The sequence below is a fragment of the Salvelinus fontinalis genome, chromosome 33 (assembly GCF_029448725.1).
Source record: "Salvelinus fontinalis isolate EN_2023a chromosome 33, ASM2944872v1, whole genome shotgun sequence".
NCBI classification, from domain to species: domain Eukaryota; kingdom Metazoa; phylum Chordata; class Actinopteri; order Salmoniformes; family Salmonidae; genus Salvelinus; species Salvelinus fontinalis.
The window spans coordinates 39,164,133-39,180,242 of record NC_074697.1 but is presented as its reverse complement, the minus strand read 5'-3'; the positions used below and the strand labels follow the sequence as shown (position 1 = coordinate 39,180,242).

Sequence of the window (16,110 nt, the reverse complement as noted above, 5' to 3'; positions counted from 1 at the left end):
TGTTCAAACTTTTCACTGGTACTGTACATACACTCAGTCTAGGGTGTTCCCACTCCCTCTATATACATACCTACAGACCAATTCTACAGGTCCAACCACCTAATGGAAAAAATCCCTGTATTTTGCTGCTGCAGGGAACTGATACCTGCTCTTTCACCCACATACGGCCATATATCCACTCATTGGAACATATATGATCCACTGCTAGTCAACCATTGAGTCATTCAAAATGTCACTACTTTTCATTTCCAAATAACCCATCAAAGGCAAAAAAAATTGTTCACAATATTTTTTATTACAAAATGTAAAAATACCTCTGCTAGAAACATAAAACGGACAGTCTGACAATAGCAAACAAGAAAATTAGAAATTCCAGAAGGTGTGCTGCAAACACCGTCTATGTGTTGTGTGGGTAGGTATAAAAGGAGATCGTGTATAACGACAAATCCTTTTCGCCTGTTGAAACACTCGTTGAACGTTCAGCTGGAGGTGAATGGTTACACATTGATAAATAGTCTGACTGGAAAAAAGAACGACAAAACTTATTGTGTATGTGAGTGTAGGCCTTAATGTACCATGCACACATCACTCCCTCCTCTGGTGGGAATATGGTCGATCACTTTGGGCCAAAGTAGTCCACCACCCCGCTGCCCTTCATACCGTCAAAGAAGAAGAAGTTCTTGTGCGGTGTGTCTCTCTGGGAAAGAGCCTGTAGAAACAAACAAACAAACAGATGCTAATACCAGCCAACAACACACACTCACAACCTGACCATCTCTCAAACTAAGCCCACCATAGATAAGGATAGCTTTGCTGTGGGAGCTTCACCAGCTTTCCATACATGTGGTGTCTTCTAGTGTCCGCTCCATTGCGTTAGCGTCGGGTGCACTGTCCGTTGTGTGATCGCTTGACTTCACCAAGTGAGATGTCGGGCCGGTTGCAGGCCGTTTCATCCGGTTTCATCACTACATCATATCGTGGAGACAGACAGCCTGGCGCAGTGCCATCATCCTGCTGAGAGGGTTGTCGTCTGTACTGACTGACGTTACCTCTTCTCACCTGGCTCCCTCAACTCTCAAACATAAGTAGGACTGTGACACTTCCCTTATTCTCCAATACTCATGTCATATCCAAAACAGCCACACCATCTGCCTCAATCTCCCCAAAAGCCCCACAGGTCTGAAACATATCAGTGGGTATTTCTGGATTGGACCCAGAATCAAGTGGAGCGGCCTGCTGTCAAGTGTTTAGCTTTCTACCTCCCCAAAATATAACATGGCACCTTTCTCCCCAGTGAAAGCTGCACAACAGTAACTGTGGTGCAGACAGTCTGTGAAGTGTGATGGTTGACACTAGTTTAGAGCCAGGATGGACAGTAAAGTAAGAATGATTTAAAGTCACAGAAACTAATGCAAAGTCAATACAAAAAAAAAAAAATGCCAACCAACCTTGACAACCTCCTGTCCCAGCACTCCTCCCACCACAGCACACACAGGGGCCATCTCAGAGAAGCAGTAGCTGATGACAACCCAAAACAACAACGTGAGTGTCACCAACAGAAACAAACTCTCCAGTTCATAAGGACAAATTAACAATTGTCTTAACTCTGGAAAACTGAAATAGCTCAGAATGGAGCAGCCAGTTACAGATGATCTTTGATACATCTAATAACTACCACCACTGGCAAAACCCCTACAAACGTACGGTGCATTCGGAAAGTATTCAGACCCCTTGACTTTTTCCACATTATTATTCTGAAATGGAATAAATAGTTTCCCCCCCTCAAACTACACACAATAACCCATAATGAAAAAAATAAAACAATTTATAAAAAATAAAACCTTATTTACAAAAGTATTCAGACCCTTTGCTATGAGACTCGAAATTGAGCTCAGGTGCATCAAGTTTCCATTAATCATCCTTAAGATGTTTCTACAACTTGGGTGGAGTCCGCCTGTGGTAAATTCAATTGATTGGACATGATTTGGAAAGGCACACACCTGTCTATATAAGGTCTCACAGTTGAAAGTGCATGTCAGAGCAAAAACCAAGCCATGAGGTCAAAGGAATTGTCCATAGAGCTCTGAGACAGGATTGTGTCGAGGTGCAGATCTGGGGAAGGGTACCAAAACATTTCTGCAGCATTGAAGGTCCCCAAGAACAGAGTGGCCTCCATCATTCTTAAAATGGAAGAAGTTTGGCACCACCAAGACTCCTCCTAGAGCTGGCCGCCCGGCCAAACTGAGCAATCAGGGGAGAAGGGCCTTGGTCAGGGAGGTGACCAAGAACCCAATGGTCACTCTGACAGAGCTCGAGAGTTCCTCTGTAGAGATGGGAGAACCTGCCAGAGGGACAACCATCTCTGAAGCACTCCACCAATCAGGCCTTTATGGTAGTGGCCAGACGGAAGCCACTCCTCAGTAAAAGGCACATGACAACCCACTTGGAGTTTTCCAAAAGGCACCTAAAGGACTGACCATGAGAAACAAGATTCTCTGGTCTGATGAAACCAAGATTGAACTCTTTGGCCTGAATGCCAAGTGCCACATCTGGAGGAAACCTTGCACCATCCCTACGGTGAAGCATGGTGGTGGCAGCATCATGCTGTGGGGATGTTTTTCAGCAGCAGGGACTGGGAAATTAGTCAGGATCAAGGGAAAGATTAACAGAGCAAAGTACAGAGAGATCCTTGATGAAAACCTGCTCCAGAGCGCTCAGGTCCTCAGACTGGGGTGAAGGTTCACCTTCTAAGAGGACAACAACCCTAAGCACACAGCCAAGACTACGCAGGAGTGGCTTTGGGATAAGTCTCTGAATGTCCTTGAGTGGCACAGCCAGAGCCCGGACTTGAACCCGTTCGAACATCTCTAGAGACCCAAAAATAACTGTGCAGCAACGCTCCTCATCCAACCTGACAGAGCTTGAGAGGATCTGCAGAGAAGAATGGGAAAAACTCCCCAAATACAGGTGTGCCAAGCTTGTAGCATCATACCCAAGAAGACTCCAGGCTGAAATTGCTGCCAATGGTACTGAGTAAAGGGTCTGAATACTTATGTAAATGTTATATTGAAGGTTTTTATTTTTAATACACTTGCAAAAAAAAACTGTTTTTGCTTTGTCATTATGGGGTATTGTGTGTAGATTGATTTATTCCATTTTAGAATAAGGCGATAACGTAACTAAATGTGGAAAAAGTCAAGGGGTCTGAATACTTTCCGAATGCACTGTATTACTAACAATCCAGCTTAATATGTGAACGGCTGTCAAGTGATGCACCACGTGGTGAAATCTGGGTTGAATTGAGCCAGTCACCTGACGAAGTCGTGAGGTAGCAGCTCGCTACTCAGCCCCATGGCCTCCAGGACATCATCCCGGATCTGTCTCAAGATCATGGCATCTGCCTCAAAGCTTTCTGGGTGGGGGTCGCGACCTTTGTCTGTACGGAACTTCAGCAGTACTGTGGGAAAGAAGAGAGGAACAAATGGAGAGAACAATAGAAAGAGTGGTGGAGAAGTGCTGGAAACCATAGAAGACACAGAGGAAGCTCTGATTTTATGGGTTACATTGCTTCATATACTGAGCTACGTTTCCATACGACACAGAATATGTTACTAAGGAAATGTTGGTGGAGTTGTGATTCTATCACTTGCTGGAATGACACTGGCTGGCAAAAACAAAAGTACAGAAAAATGGAAATACTTCCAATTACATACTGATCATCTTGTGGAAACAGTGTGCAATCAGATCTTTATCTGTGTTGTACCACAGACGATTGACAGTGGCAATCAACGCACCACAAGTGTTGCGCCAACAAACCTCTTCATCTGATAATGGCTTTGAATGAAGAGCAGTTTTTGATCAGTTTGACAGGGCCGTGATCAGACATCTATGACTCATGTCCTTGTCCTGTCAGCACGCGCCACTAGTACTACACCCATCCTGTGTGAGACAGTGGGCAGATGTGTCAATATGAGCAGGATGTGGTTTGGAGTCGGAATATTACTAAAAGGGAAATAATAAAAAGGGGAGAGATGGACGTACCGTTGCAACGGAGACGTTTTAGATTCTAAACCCCCCTTTAAGCCTGGCAGCTCTACTCCCCTCAGTCTTAAAACAGGTGTCAGAACTTCCTCTCTTTAGCTGTCCATCAAACACATCATAGAGCCCAGTCCGCCCACAGCTATTTCCACTAGAATGACACCTCGCACGCTCGCAAAAAAATAAAATAAATGCATAAATCACCATCACATGAATCATCACCCTCAACTAAATATTCTCTCACCCATTGAATTATCTCAACCTGGCACAATATGTAAGTGTACAAAGACATCTGTGCAAAGTAAACATTGTCTTAAGAGAGTAGTCTGGAACATTCTTGATTAGATTCAAACAGGGATGAACCAAAAACAACACATTCAAAATACATTGACTAAATCAAAGTTGAGGGAAAACAGTCCTGTGCCCCCACCCCTGTGCTGCCTTCCATTCCTCCAGAGGTGTTATGGTTGAATACAGTAAGCTAACCCCCCACCCCTGACCCTCAGAGGAGCTGTAACAGAGGAAGCACGACTTCCTCAAGAGCAGCTCAGTCGAGAGATACCACTACGTCTAGACATAATTATAGAAATCCAAATGCTGTAAGACACCTCTGAAAACGACAAAAACAAACAAATGAACAGCTTCTTTCCTTTCCGGCTGTTATTTTAATATTAGCCAACAACAGGGGCTAGAGTACGCAGCCCTGCGGGTGAAGTGTCGTGGGTGGTGGCTAGCTGTTTGTTTCTCTGTTCTAAAGTCACACACGACTGGCCATGGAGAGCCTGTGATGGAAACAGAGCCATGTTAAGAAGGTCTATGAAACCAGGTGAAGGCTATTAAGGGACCAAATCAGACTAGAAGGAACAGGGTGCAACACTACAACAACCAAAACAGGAAGGGGGGGTATGGTGGTGGGCGATATCATTGGAGCTGCAGGCGCTCACGTGTAGAGGGCATCAATCTATAGCTTCACTGTTATGTATGGCAGAAGACAAAAGACGTGATGGCAGCCAATTAGTGATCTAACTCTCTTTTATCAGATAGATATTTATATCCAATGGCTTTGTGGAAGGAGCAGGTACCATGTAGCAGGAAGTAGTCCACGGGGGTGTGCTTCAGGCTGCTCTTGGCCTTCTCATTGGTCCAATCCACTTCCAGAGCCAGTTTCAAGGAGCAGAAGCAGGCCGTCTGTTCAGTTGGGATAGAGAGAGCGCCAAAGGGAAAGGAACATGAGATCATTAGATGTGGAGGAGGATAACTCTAATTTATATATTATTATACAACGCTCACCTTTTTGATCATGGTGGTCTCATTGGGGACAATCTTAGTTTTTTTGGCCTCAGGTCCATCATTGGAATCCTCTGTTTTGGGCTTGACTACTTTGGGCTTCTCCCTGGACAGGGGCATCAAAACAAGGGACAGATGAGCATAAGTATAACTGGTGAATAATCAAGACAAGTAAATTAGACACACGACAATCACACACACAACACTCACTCAACATAGTTGTGCTCCTGGCCAAGGTCGGAGAACATGTATCCGTGGTAACCGAAGACGTCGCCACAGAAGACCTTGATGTTGTGCTGGACACAGAGTTGGTCCACGCGTACCATCAGATCTCTGGAGCAGCCGGTCAGACACACCTGAGAGGAACAAGGGAGGGCAGGACAAAGTCAGAGAGAGCAGCTAAAACTACAACTCCCATGGTGCTATCTACACTACATGACCAAAAGTATCTGGACACCTGCTCGTCAAACATCTCATTCCAAAATCATGGGCATTAATATGGAGTTGGACCCCCTTTGCTGTCATAACAGCCTCCACTCTTCTGGGAAGGCTTTCTACTAGATGCTGGAATATTGCTGTGGGGACTCCAGCCACAAGAGCATTATCCAGGTTGGGCACTGATGTTTGGCGATTAGGCCTGGCTCATATTCAGAGTTCCAATTCATCCCAAAAGCGTTTGATGGGGTCAGGGATCTGTGCAGGCCAGTCAAGTTCTTCCACGCCGATCTCAACAAACCATTTCTGTATGTACCTCGCTTTGTGCAAGGGGGCATTGTCATGCTGAAACAGGAAAGGGTCTTCCCCAAACTATTGGCAAAAAAATTGGAAGCACAGAATCGACTAGAATGTCATTGTATGCTGTAGCGTTAAGATTTCCCTTCACTGGGACTAAGGGGCCGAGCCCGAACCATGAAAAACAGCCCTAGACCATTATTCCTCCTCCACCAAACTTTACAGTAGGTACTATGCATTGGGGCAGGTAGCGTTCTCCTGGCATCTGCCAAACCCAGATTTGTCAGCGATTCATCACTCCAGAGAACGCATTTCCACTGCTCCAAAGTCCAATGGCGGCGAGCTTTACACCACTCCAGCCGACGCTTGGCACTGCGCATGGTGATCTTAGGCGTGTGTGTGTCTGCTCGGCCATGGAAACCCACTTCATGAAGCTCCCAAGAACAGTTCTTGTGCTAACATTGCTTCCAGAGGCAGTTTGGAACTCGGTAGAGTGTTGCAACTGAGGACAGGCGATTTTTACGCGCAATGTGCTTCAGCGGTCACGTTCCGTGAGCTTGTGTGGCCTACCACTTCACGGCTGAGCCGTTGTTGCTCCTAGACCTTTCCACTTTACAATAACAGCACTTACAGTTGACCGGGGCAATTCTAGCAGGGCAGAAATTTGACGAACTGACTTGTTGGAAAGGTGGCATCCTATGTCGGTGAAAGTTGAAAGTCACTGAGCTCTTCAGGAAGGCCATTCCACTGCTAAAGTTTGTCTATAGAGATTGCATAGTTGTTTGCTCAATTTGATATACCTGTTAGCAACAGGTGTGGCTGAAATAGCTGCATCCACTAATTTGAAGGGATGTCCACAATATTTTTTATTTAACCAGGTAGGCTAGTTGAGAACAAGTTCTCATTTACAACTGCGACCTGGCCAAGATAAAGCAAAGCAGTTCGACACATACAACACAGTTACACATGGAATAAACAAACATACAGTCAATAATACAGTAGGAAAAAAAGTATATATACAGTGTGTGCAAATGAGGTGAGATAAGGAGCAATAAAATAGGCCATTGTGGCGAGGTAATTATGATATAGCAATTAAACACTGGAGTGACAGATGTGCAGAAGATGAATGTGCAAGTAGAGATACTGGGGTGCAAAGGAGAAAAATAAATAAATACAGTATGGGGATGAGGTAGTTGGATGGGCTATTTACAGATGGGCTATGTACAGGTGCAATGATCTGTGAGCTGCTCAGACAGCTGGTGCTTGAAGCTAGTGAGGGAGATAAGTGTTTCCAGCTTCAGAGATTTTTGCAGTTTGTTCCAGTCATTGGCAGCAGAGAACTGGAAGGAGAGGCGGCCAAAGGAGGAATTGGCTTTGGGGGTGATCAGTGAAATATACCTGCTGGAGCGCGTGCTGCGGGTGGGTGCTGCTATGGTGACCAGAGAACTGAGATAAAGCGGGGCATTACCTAATAAAGACTTGTAGATGACCTGGAGTCAGTGGGTTTGGCGACGAGTATGAAGCGACGGCCTGCCAACGAGAGTGTACAGGTCGCAGTGGTGGGTAGTATATGGGGCTTTGGTGACAAAACGGTTGGCACTGTGATAGACTGTATCCAATTTGCTGAGTAGAGTGTTGGAGGCTACTTTGTAAATTACATCGCCGAAGTCGAGGATCGGTAGGATAGTCAGTTTTACGAGGGCTTGTTTGGCAGAATGTTAGAAGGATGCTTTGTTGCGAAATAGGAAGCCGATTCTAGACTTAATTTTGGATTGTAGATGCTTAATGTGAGTCTGGAAGGAGAGTTTACAGTCTAACCAGACACCTAGGTATTTGTAGTTGTCCACATATTCTAGGTCAGAACCATCCAGAGTAGTGATGCTGGACGGGCGGGCAGGTGCGGGCAGCGATCGGTTGAAGAGCATGCATTTAGTTTTACTTGCATTTAAGAGCAGTTGGAGGCCACGGAAGGAGAGTTGTATGGCATTGAAGCTCGTCTGGAGGTTAGTTAGCACGGTGTCCAAAGAAGGGCCAGAAGTATACAGAATGGTGTCGTCTGCGTAGAGGTGGATCAGAGAATCACCAGCAGCAAGAGCAACATCATTGATGTATACAGAGAAGAGTCGGCCGGAGAATCGAACCCTGTGGCACCCCCATAGAGACTGCCAGAGGTCCGGACAACAGGCTGTCAGATTTGACACACTGAACTCTATCAGAGAAGTAGTTGGTGAACCAGGCGAGGAAGTCATTTGAGAAACCAAGGCTGTTTAGTCTGCCGATAAGAATGTGGTGATTGACAAAAGCCTTGGCCAGGTCAAGTCGAAAGCCTTGGCCAGGTCAATGAATACGGCTGCACAGTATTGTCTCTTATCGATGGCAGTTATGATATCATATATGACCTTGAGCGTGGCTGAGGTTCACCCATGACCAGCTCGGAAGCCAGATTGCATAACGGAGAAGGTACGGTGGGAAATGGTCGGTGATCTGTTTGTTAACTTGGCTTTCGAAGGCAGGGTAGGATAGATATAGGTCTGTAGCAGTTTGGGTCTAGAGTGTCTCCCCCTTTGAAGAGGGGGATGACCGCGGCTGCTCTCCAATTCCAATTATACAGTGTACATGTTCATTGAGAGACCTTGCAGGGAATGTGATGACAAAGTACTTGATGATGAGCAAGTAGGCCTAACTCTGCATTTACACGCACACATACACCTTTTGGATAGATTCCACCATAGCCATTCTTAAACAACCTACTCCTTTAGTTAACCCCCTTGAACAACTCACCCACCAGCTTCTACAACAGACACCCCGTCCTTCTGACACAAACCATGTTAAAGTAAACAAAATCTGTTATTCAGTCAAAGAATCAACTAGTTTGTTTTGGCCAGTTTGTTTTATCTGAACAGGGTGTGGAAAAGAAAATGAGCCTTAATAAACAACTGACCCTTGGGCTGGGTCCATCTTATCCTTCAGACCAAACCCAGCACACTCCACACTTGGCTAGAGATAAGGGGCTGTCTGGCAGCTGACTGGCATCTGTCTGTGGCATCGCTGACATGGGTGAGTGGTACACGCTGTTCCCTCCCAGAACACAAAGTACCACAATGTTGGGAGGTGCCAGCATCGAGTTGACTACACACGCCAGTGTTTTTCCAAGGGCAGCTTAATGACGTGTGACTGTATGTTTGAAGTTGTTTTAAATTGCAATGCCCTCAGCTAATGCCCTCATCTAACGCAAGATGGCGCTGATAGAGATGGCAACTTCGCTTCAAGCCCTTCAGAAACTGTGCAGTATTTTTTTTTTTATGTATTATTTATTACATTGTAAGCCCAGAAAACCTTAAGTGTTATTACATACAACCGGGAAGAACTATTGGATATCAGAGAGACGTCAACTTACCAGCACAACGACCAGGAATACGACTTTCCCAAAGCGGATCCTTTGTCTGCACCTCCCAGGTCATTTCAACTGATTCTAGAGGCTGACCCAAAACACCACCGCCGGAGGAGAGGGTGCTGGAGCGGTCTTCTAGTGAGGCTTCGGATGCGCGCACACCACCCACCGCTTCCGAGTATATTACGCACTCATGTCCAGTCCCTAGTTAACAAAGTCGACTCAATTAGGGCAAGAGTTGCTTTCTAAAGAGATATCCGGGATTGTAACATACTCTGTTTCACGAAGACATGGCTAGCTGGGGACATGCTGTCGGAGTCCGTACAGCCAATGGGATATTCAGTGCATCGCGCCGACAGGAACAAACATCTCTCTGGGAAGAAGGGAGGGGTGTATGTTTCATGATTAACAACTCATGGTGTAATTGTAACAACATACAAGAACTCAAGTCCTTTTGTTCACCTGACCTAGAATTCCACACAATTATTAAGGCGGCCGACCGTATTATCTCCCAAGAGAACTCTCCTTGGTTATTGTCACAGCAGTGTATATCCCCCTGCATGCGGATACCAAGACGGTCATCAAGGAACTGCACTGGACTTTATACAAACTGGAAACCATATATTCTGAGGCTGCATGTACTGTAGCTGGGATTAACAAAGCTAATCTGAGAAAAAGGCTACATAGATTCTATCAGCATATCGATTGCAGTACACGAGCGAGTAACACACTCAACCACTGCTACTCCGCGATGCTTACAATGCCCTCCTTCGCCCTCCTTTTGGCAAATCTGACCATGACTCCATCTTGTTGCTCCCCTCCTATAGGTATAAACTAAAACAGGAAGCGCTCGTGCTTAGGTCTATCCAACGCTGGTCTGACCAATCGGACAATTAAAACCTTCCCTAACCAGAAACAGTGGATTGATGGCAGCATTCACGCAAAACTGAAAGCACATACCACCGCATTTAAATCATGGCAAGGCGACTGGAAACATGGCCGAATACAAACAGTGTAGTTATTCCCTCCGTAAGGCAATCAACCAAGCAAAGCGTCAGTACGGAGACAAAGTGGAGTCGCAATTCAACGGCTCAAACACGAGGGTCTACAGACAATCACGGTATACAAAAAGAAAACCAGCCCAGTCGCGGACATTGACGTCTAGCTCCCAGACAAATTAAACAACTTCTTTGTGCGCTTTGAGGACAATACAGTGCCACCGACACGGCCCGCTACCAAAGACTGTGGGCTTTCCTCCTCCTTGGCCGACGTGAGTAAAACATTTAAATGTGTTAAACCTCACAAGGCTGCCGGCCCAGACGGCAACCCTAGGCGCATCCTCAGAGCATGCGCAGACGAGCTGGCTGGTGTGTTTATGGACATATTCAATCAATCCCTATCCAGTCTGCTGTCGTCACATACTTCAAGATGGCCACCATTGTTCCTGTTCCCAAGAAATCTAAAGTAACTGAAATAAATGACTGTCATCATGAAGTGCTTTGAGAGACTAGTCAAGGATCATGTCACCTCCACCCTACCCGTCACCCTAGACCCACTCCAATTTGCTTACCGCCCCAATATGTCCACAGACGATGCAATCGCCATCATACTGCACACTGCCCTAACCCATCTGGACAAGAGGAATACCTATGTAAGAATGCTGTTCATTGACTACAGCTCAGCATTCAACACCATAGTACCCTCCAAACTCATCATTAAGACCCTGGGTCTCGACCCTAACCTGTGCAACTGGACTTCCAGACGGGCCGCCCCAGGTGGTGAAGGTAGGAAACACCACCTCCACTCCGCTGATCCTCAACACTGGGGCCCCACAAGGGTGCGTTCTCAGCCCTCTCCTGTACTCCCTGTTCACCCACGACTGCGTGGACATGCATGCCTCAAACTCAATCAACAAGTTTGCAGACGACACTACAGTGGTAGGCTTGATTACCAACAACGACAAGACAGCCTACAGGGAGGAGGTGAGGGCCCTTGGACTGTGGTGTCAGGAAAATAACCTCTCACTCAACGTCAGCAAAACAAAATAAATGATTGTGGACTTCAGGAAACAGCAAAGGGAGCAGCCCCCCATCCACGTCGACGGGACAGCAGTGGAGAAGTTTTAAGTTCCTCGGTGTACATATCACCGACAAACTGAAATGCTCCACGCACACAGACAGTGTGGTGAAGAAGGCACAACAGCGCCTCTTCAACCTCAGGAGGCTGAAAAAAAATGTGGCTTGTCAACAAAAATCCTCACTAACTTTTACAGGTGCACAATTGAGAGCATCCTGTAGGGCTGTATCACCGCCTGGTACGGCAACTGCACCGCCCACAACCGCAGGTCTCTCCAGAGGGTGGTGCGGTCTGCACAATGCATCACCGACAACACCGATATCACAGGAAGGCAAAAAAGATCATCAAGGACAACAACCACCCAAGCCACTACCTGTTCACCCAGCTTCCATCCAAAAGGCAAAGTCAGTACAGGTGTATCAAAGCTGGGACACACAGATTGAAAAACAGTTCTATCTCAAAGTCATCAGATAGTTAAACAGCCACCACTAGCACAGAGAGGCTGCTGCCTACCTACAGACTAGTCACTTTAATAATGCCACTTCAAAAATGTTTACATATCTCGCATTACTCATCTCATTTGTATATACTGTATCCTTCACCATCTATTCTTTACTATCTATTGCATCTTAGCCGCTCTGTCACTGCTCATCCATATATTTTATACTTATATATTCTTATCCCATTCCTTTACTACATTGTGTGTATTAGGTTTGTGGTGGAATTTGTTAGATATTAGGTTTTGTTGTGGTATTTGTTAGATATTATGTTTTGTTAGATATTACCTGTTAGATACTGCTGCACTATCGGATCTAGAAGCATAAGCATTTCACTACACTCACAAAAACATCTGCTAATCATGTGTATGTGACCAATAACATCTGCTAATCATGTGTATGTGACCAATAACATCTGCTAATCATGTGTATGTGACCAATAACATCTGCTAATCATGTGTATGTGACCAATAACATCTGCTAATCATGTGTATGTGACCAATAACATCTGCTAATCATGTGTATGTGACCAATAACATCTGCTAACCATGTGTATGTGACCAATAAAATTAGATTTGAAGATTGATAGACTAATCATTAATGCTGGGTGCATGCTTGATGATTGAAAAGTCTACCGGAAATCTTCCTTAAACCACACCTCGATAGGAAGGAGGTCTTATGGGGGAAGGGGAACCCTTACAGACTACTATGGAAGTCCTATTGGCTTTAGTTGCCAGCTACAAAAAGGCAAGCCCTCTGCTGTGGCACTGGCAACAAACATTGAGAGAGACCCTGGATGGACATGTTGGGCTACTGCTGCTGGTGTAGTTCATTAGAGTGGATTGGCAGTGGGAACTGAGATTGCTGGCACTGGCAGACCGGAGGGGACAGGGCTTTTTAACAGCCTGGCCAGCCGTACTGTTTGTCCACAGAGCCTCCCACCCTTTGAAGGAGGCGTGCAGCTCGGGCGCCTCCTCCCGATGGCCTCCGGCAAGGGCTTTGTGAAGAGGGACACTGGGCTGGATTGTTTGAGAGGTGAGGGAGAGAGTGAAAAGAAGGAAGCGAGGAAAGGGGGGGGGTATATAGCTTATCTGTACAATGGAACCTAACAACGGAGAATTGGTCTGGTAGGAGGTGAAGGGAGAAGTGAAGTGATAGACATGCAGAGAATGAGTGGTTATGATTGACTCAATGAGAGTACATGAGTGAGAATTGGGAGAGTATACCAGTATGCTGAGTGAAGTAAACGAGAGAGTGAGTTTGTTTGTTGTGGGTGTGAATTGTTGCCTCAAATGATCTCTATAAGACAAAAACACCTGCAAACACTCTCTCGGGATCAAAGTTATAATCCAGACATATCAATCCCTCAGTCCAAAACACAGTGACTAAAAAGAGCAGCCCCTTGTCATGTATTCCAGCAAATTTCAACCAGTTCCAGTTTCCCAATGCTGCGCCACACAGACAAGACAGATCCGTTGCTAGCAGATAAAAGAGTCTTCCAGTCTAAAGTACAGCCCACTCTGCCTCCCCCTCCTCCTGAACTTCCATTAGCACTCCCCCCGGGACGCTTCCGCCGTTTCTCCACCACAGTCAGACTGGCGAAGCGGCTTGTTTGCGCTTTGAAAATCCCTGAGCATCTGATGAGTCTCTTCAAACCCCCGCCCCACTACATGATTCAGAGCAGAGCACTTCAGACAGCTTGCTTTGCAGTGTGTCTGGAACCAAACGCCACAGGAAAGCTAAGTTTCTACTTGTTAGCCGTACAGACATAAGTTAGATAAATGCATTTATCTCCAAACTCGAGGGTCTTTAATGTTTATGCTATTCTTTCCCCTACGGGCACCTGTCAATTCCCTCACTCTGTCAGTGTATAAATTATACTTATATGCATCATATTATGAAGCCCTTTATCATCTTCCAGTAAGATGAACTTGTGGATACCATTTTTATGTTTGAAGGAAGTTGCTTAATAGCATTAGCGCAATTACTGGAAGTCTATGGTAACTGCTAGCATGCTAGGGAGGAGGTAATGCTAATGCTAGTTAGCATTGGCTCATGAAACTACCTTAAACTTCCTTCATATTGGATGCAGAGAAATAAAAGTTGATGAAGTCCATGAGTTCATCTGAGTCTGGGGAAGCAGATAAAGGGCTTCAATTATCTGCAGAAAATAATAAGGGGAAAAAACATGTGCAAAACAGGTGCTATACTAGCATTGGTCTGCTGCAGAGTGTGATACGGTCTGCCCAACGCATCACTGGAGGCACACTGCCTGCCCTCCAGGACACCTACAGCACCCGATGTCACAGGAAGTACCAAAAAGAGCATCAAGGACATCAACCACCCGAACCACTGCCTGTTCACCCCACTACCATCCAGAAGGCGAGGTCAGTACAGGTGCATCAAAGCTGGGACCGAGAGACTGAAAAACAGCTTCTATCTCAAGGCCATCAGACTGTTAAATAGCCATCACCAGGCGGGTACAACCCAGCTACTCAACCCTGCACCTTAGAGGCTGCTGCCCTATATACATAAAATCACTTGCCACTTGAATAATGGAACACTAGTCACTCTAATAATGTTTACATACTGCTTTACTCATCTCATATGTATATACTGTATTCTATTCCACTGTATTTAATCAATGCCACTCTGAAATTGCTCATCCTAATATTTATATATTTTTTAATTCCATTATTTTACTTTAAGATTTGTGTATTATTGTGAATTGTTAGATACTACTGTCCAGTTTGAGCTAGGAAAACAAGCATTCGCTACACACGCAATAACATCTGCTAAATATGTGTATGTGACAAAAAATGTTTGATTTGATTTGCCCAGAGCAACATGTGGTAAGAAGTATGGTGTAAATGCAACACCCAGTGGCCATTTAAGGTAACAAAAAATGATGCACAAAAGTAATCTTGATAATAGGCCGGTCCTGCACTACCGTACTCACTGCCTCAAATTGTAGGAAGAATTCGTCTGGTTTGGTCTCCACCCTGTCTGTGTCTGCCTTCACCTCTACCATGGGGTTGAGGTACTGGGCCCGCTCCAGGGAGGCCTGGGCTCGATTCTGGCCCTGATTACTCACTGGAATCAGGAACTGGGCTCGGCATGACTCCTCCGTCACCTGGGAAGCAAGGGAACAGACATAGTTAGCAATTTGTAGCATTAATTTCTACTGTCCTGCACTTTTCTCAGTGTTTATCCAACCATTATCCTACTTGGGAAGGTTCCCTCTCACCTAGCCTCTGCCGAGTCCCCAAGAACGGAAAGAGCCTGTGACACTACTTCCGCTATTAGATGTTAACAAGGCAAAACTCCATCTGAACTCCTCCTCCACATTTACTGGATTGGTTGGACAGTGTAAAAGAGTACCTCCCCCAACAGTTTTTTCCTTCTCGACAAGACCAGTATATAGTGGATCTAGTTTCAGGTGTTTATTTTACACCTGCTACTTTAGGTTACCTGTTCTGACCTAACTCTGTTACAACCCCCACCCCTCTTTGTTTTGGTGGTATATACCAGTTCGTGGTCCAGCATGGTCAGCCCCTTCACTCCAGCCAGGATTAGATTTTTGGCCACCTCAGCCCCCAGGCCCCTGAGCCCCACCAGGAGCACACGAGACCCCCGCAGTCTGGAACAGAAGCAGATGGCAAAAACCTTAATTAGCTATGTGGCGCCATCATACAATAATGGGTAGAAAGCCTTAAAGACAAAATAGGCATGCCTCGTGCAGATTGATCAATTATGTAAACATCAACATTTTCAGTGTTTTCCAATCCATTCTTGCTGTGGGACCCCATTTTAACCCAGAACGAACAGATCGAATTCAAGCTAGCTAGATGGTTAGCTAATAGCTACCTCTTTTGTGCATCCAGACCCCATAGTCGGATCTGCCGGTCATACTGAGCAGCTTCTTCCTCGCTAATGATAGAATCCTCCTTCTCAATCATGTCTATCATCTCAAACTGGTTTATTTGTCTAGTTTAAAAGTAATGGGATTAATATGCCCCTTTTCAAATTCGGGTAGGGTACCGCTATCGCTGATTTGAACAGACGCTGGAAGATGACGTTATCTTCTTC

General features: G+C 45.6%; 1 protein-coding gene across 1 annotated transcript; it reads right to left on the bottom strand.

The window, feature by feature from the left end:
* Positions 1-274: 274 nt before the first annotated feature.
* On the bottom strand, positions 275-16,110 carry LOC129832216 (SUMO-activating enzyme subunit 1-like). Its single transcript, XM_055896103.1, has 9 exons — positions 15,889-16,110; positions 15,550-15,661; positions 14,981-15,154; positions 5,536-5,681; positions 5,329-5,431; positions 5,121-5,226; positions 3,313-3,457; positions 1,449-1,518; positions 275-709 (listed from the first exon to the last, which is right to left on the bottom strand). The coding sequence occupies exons 1-9, from the start codon at positions 15,987-15,989 to the stop codon at positions 617-619; spliced, it is 1,050 nt and encodes a 349-aa protein (XP_055752078.1). The 5' UTR covers positions 15,990-16,110; the 3' UTR covers positions 275-616.

Coding starts and splice junctions, on each gene's coding strand:
- LOC129832216 (XM_055896103.1), bottom strand. CDS start 15,989: ATGATAGACATGATTGAGAAGGAGGATTCTATCATTAGCGAGGAAGAA. Junction 5,682..14,980: donor TCTTCCTACAATTTGAGGCA/GTGAGTACGGTA, acceptor TGTTCCTCTCAG/GTGTGTCTGACCGGCTGCTC. Junction 5,227..5,328: donor AGACCACCATGATCAAAAAG/GTGAGCGTTGTA, acceptor CCAACTGAACAG/ACGGCCTGCTTCTGCTCCTT.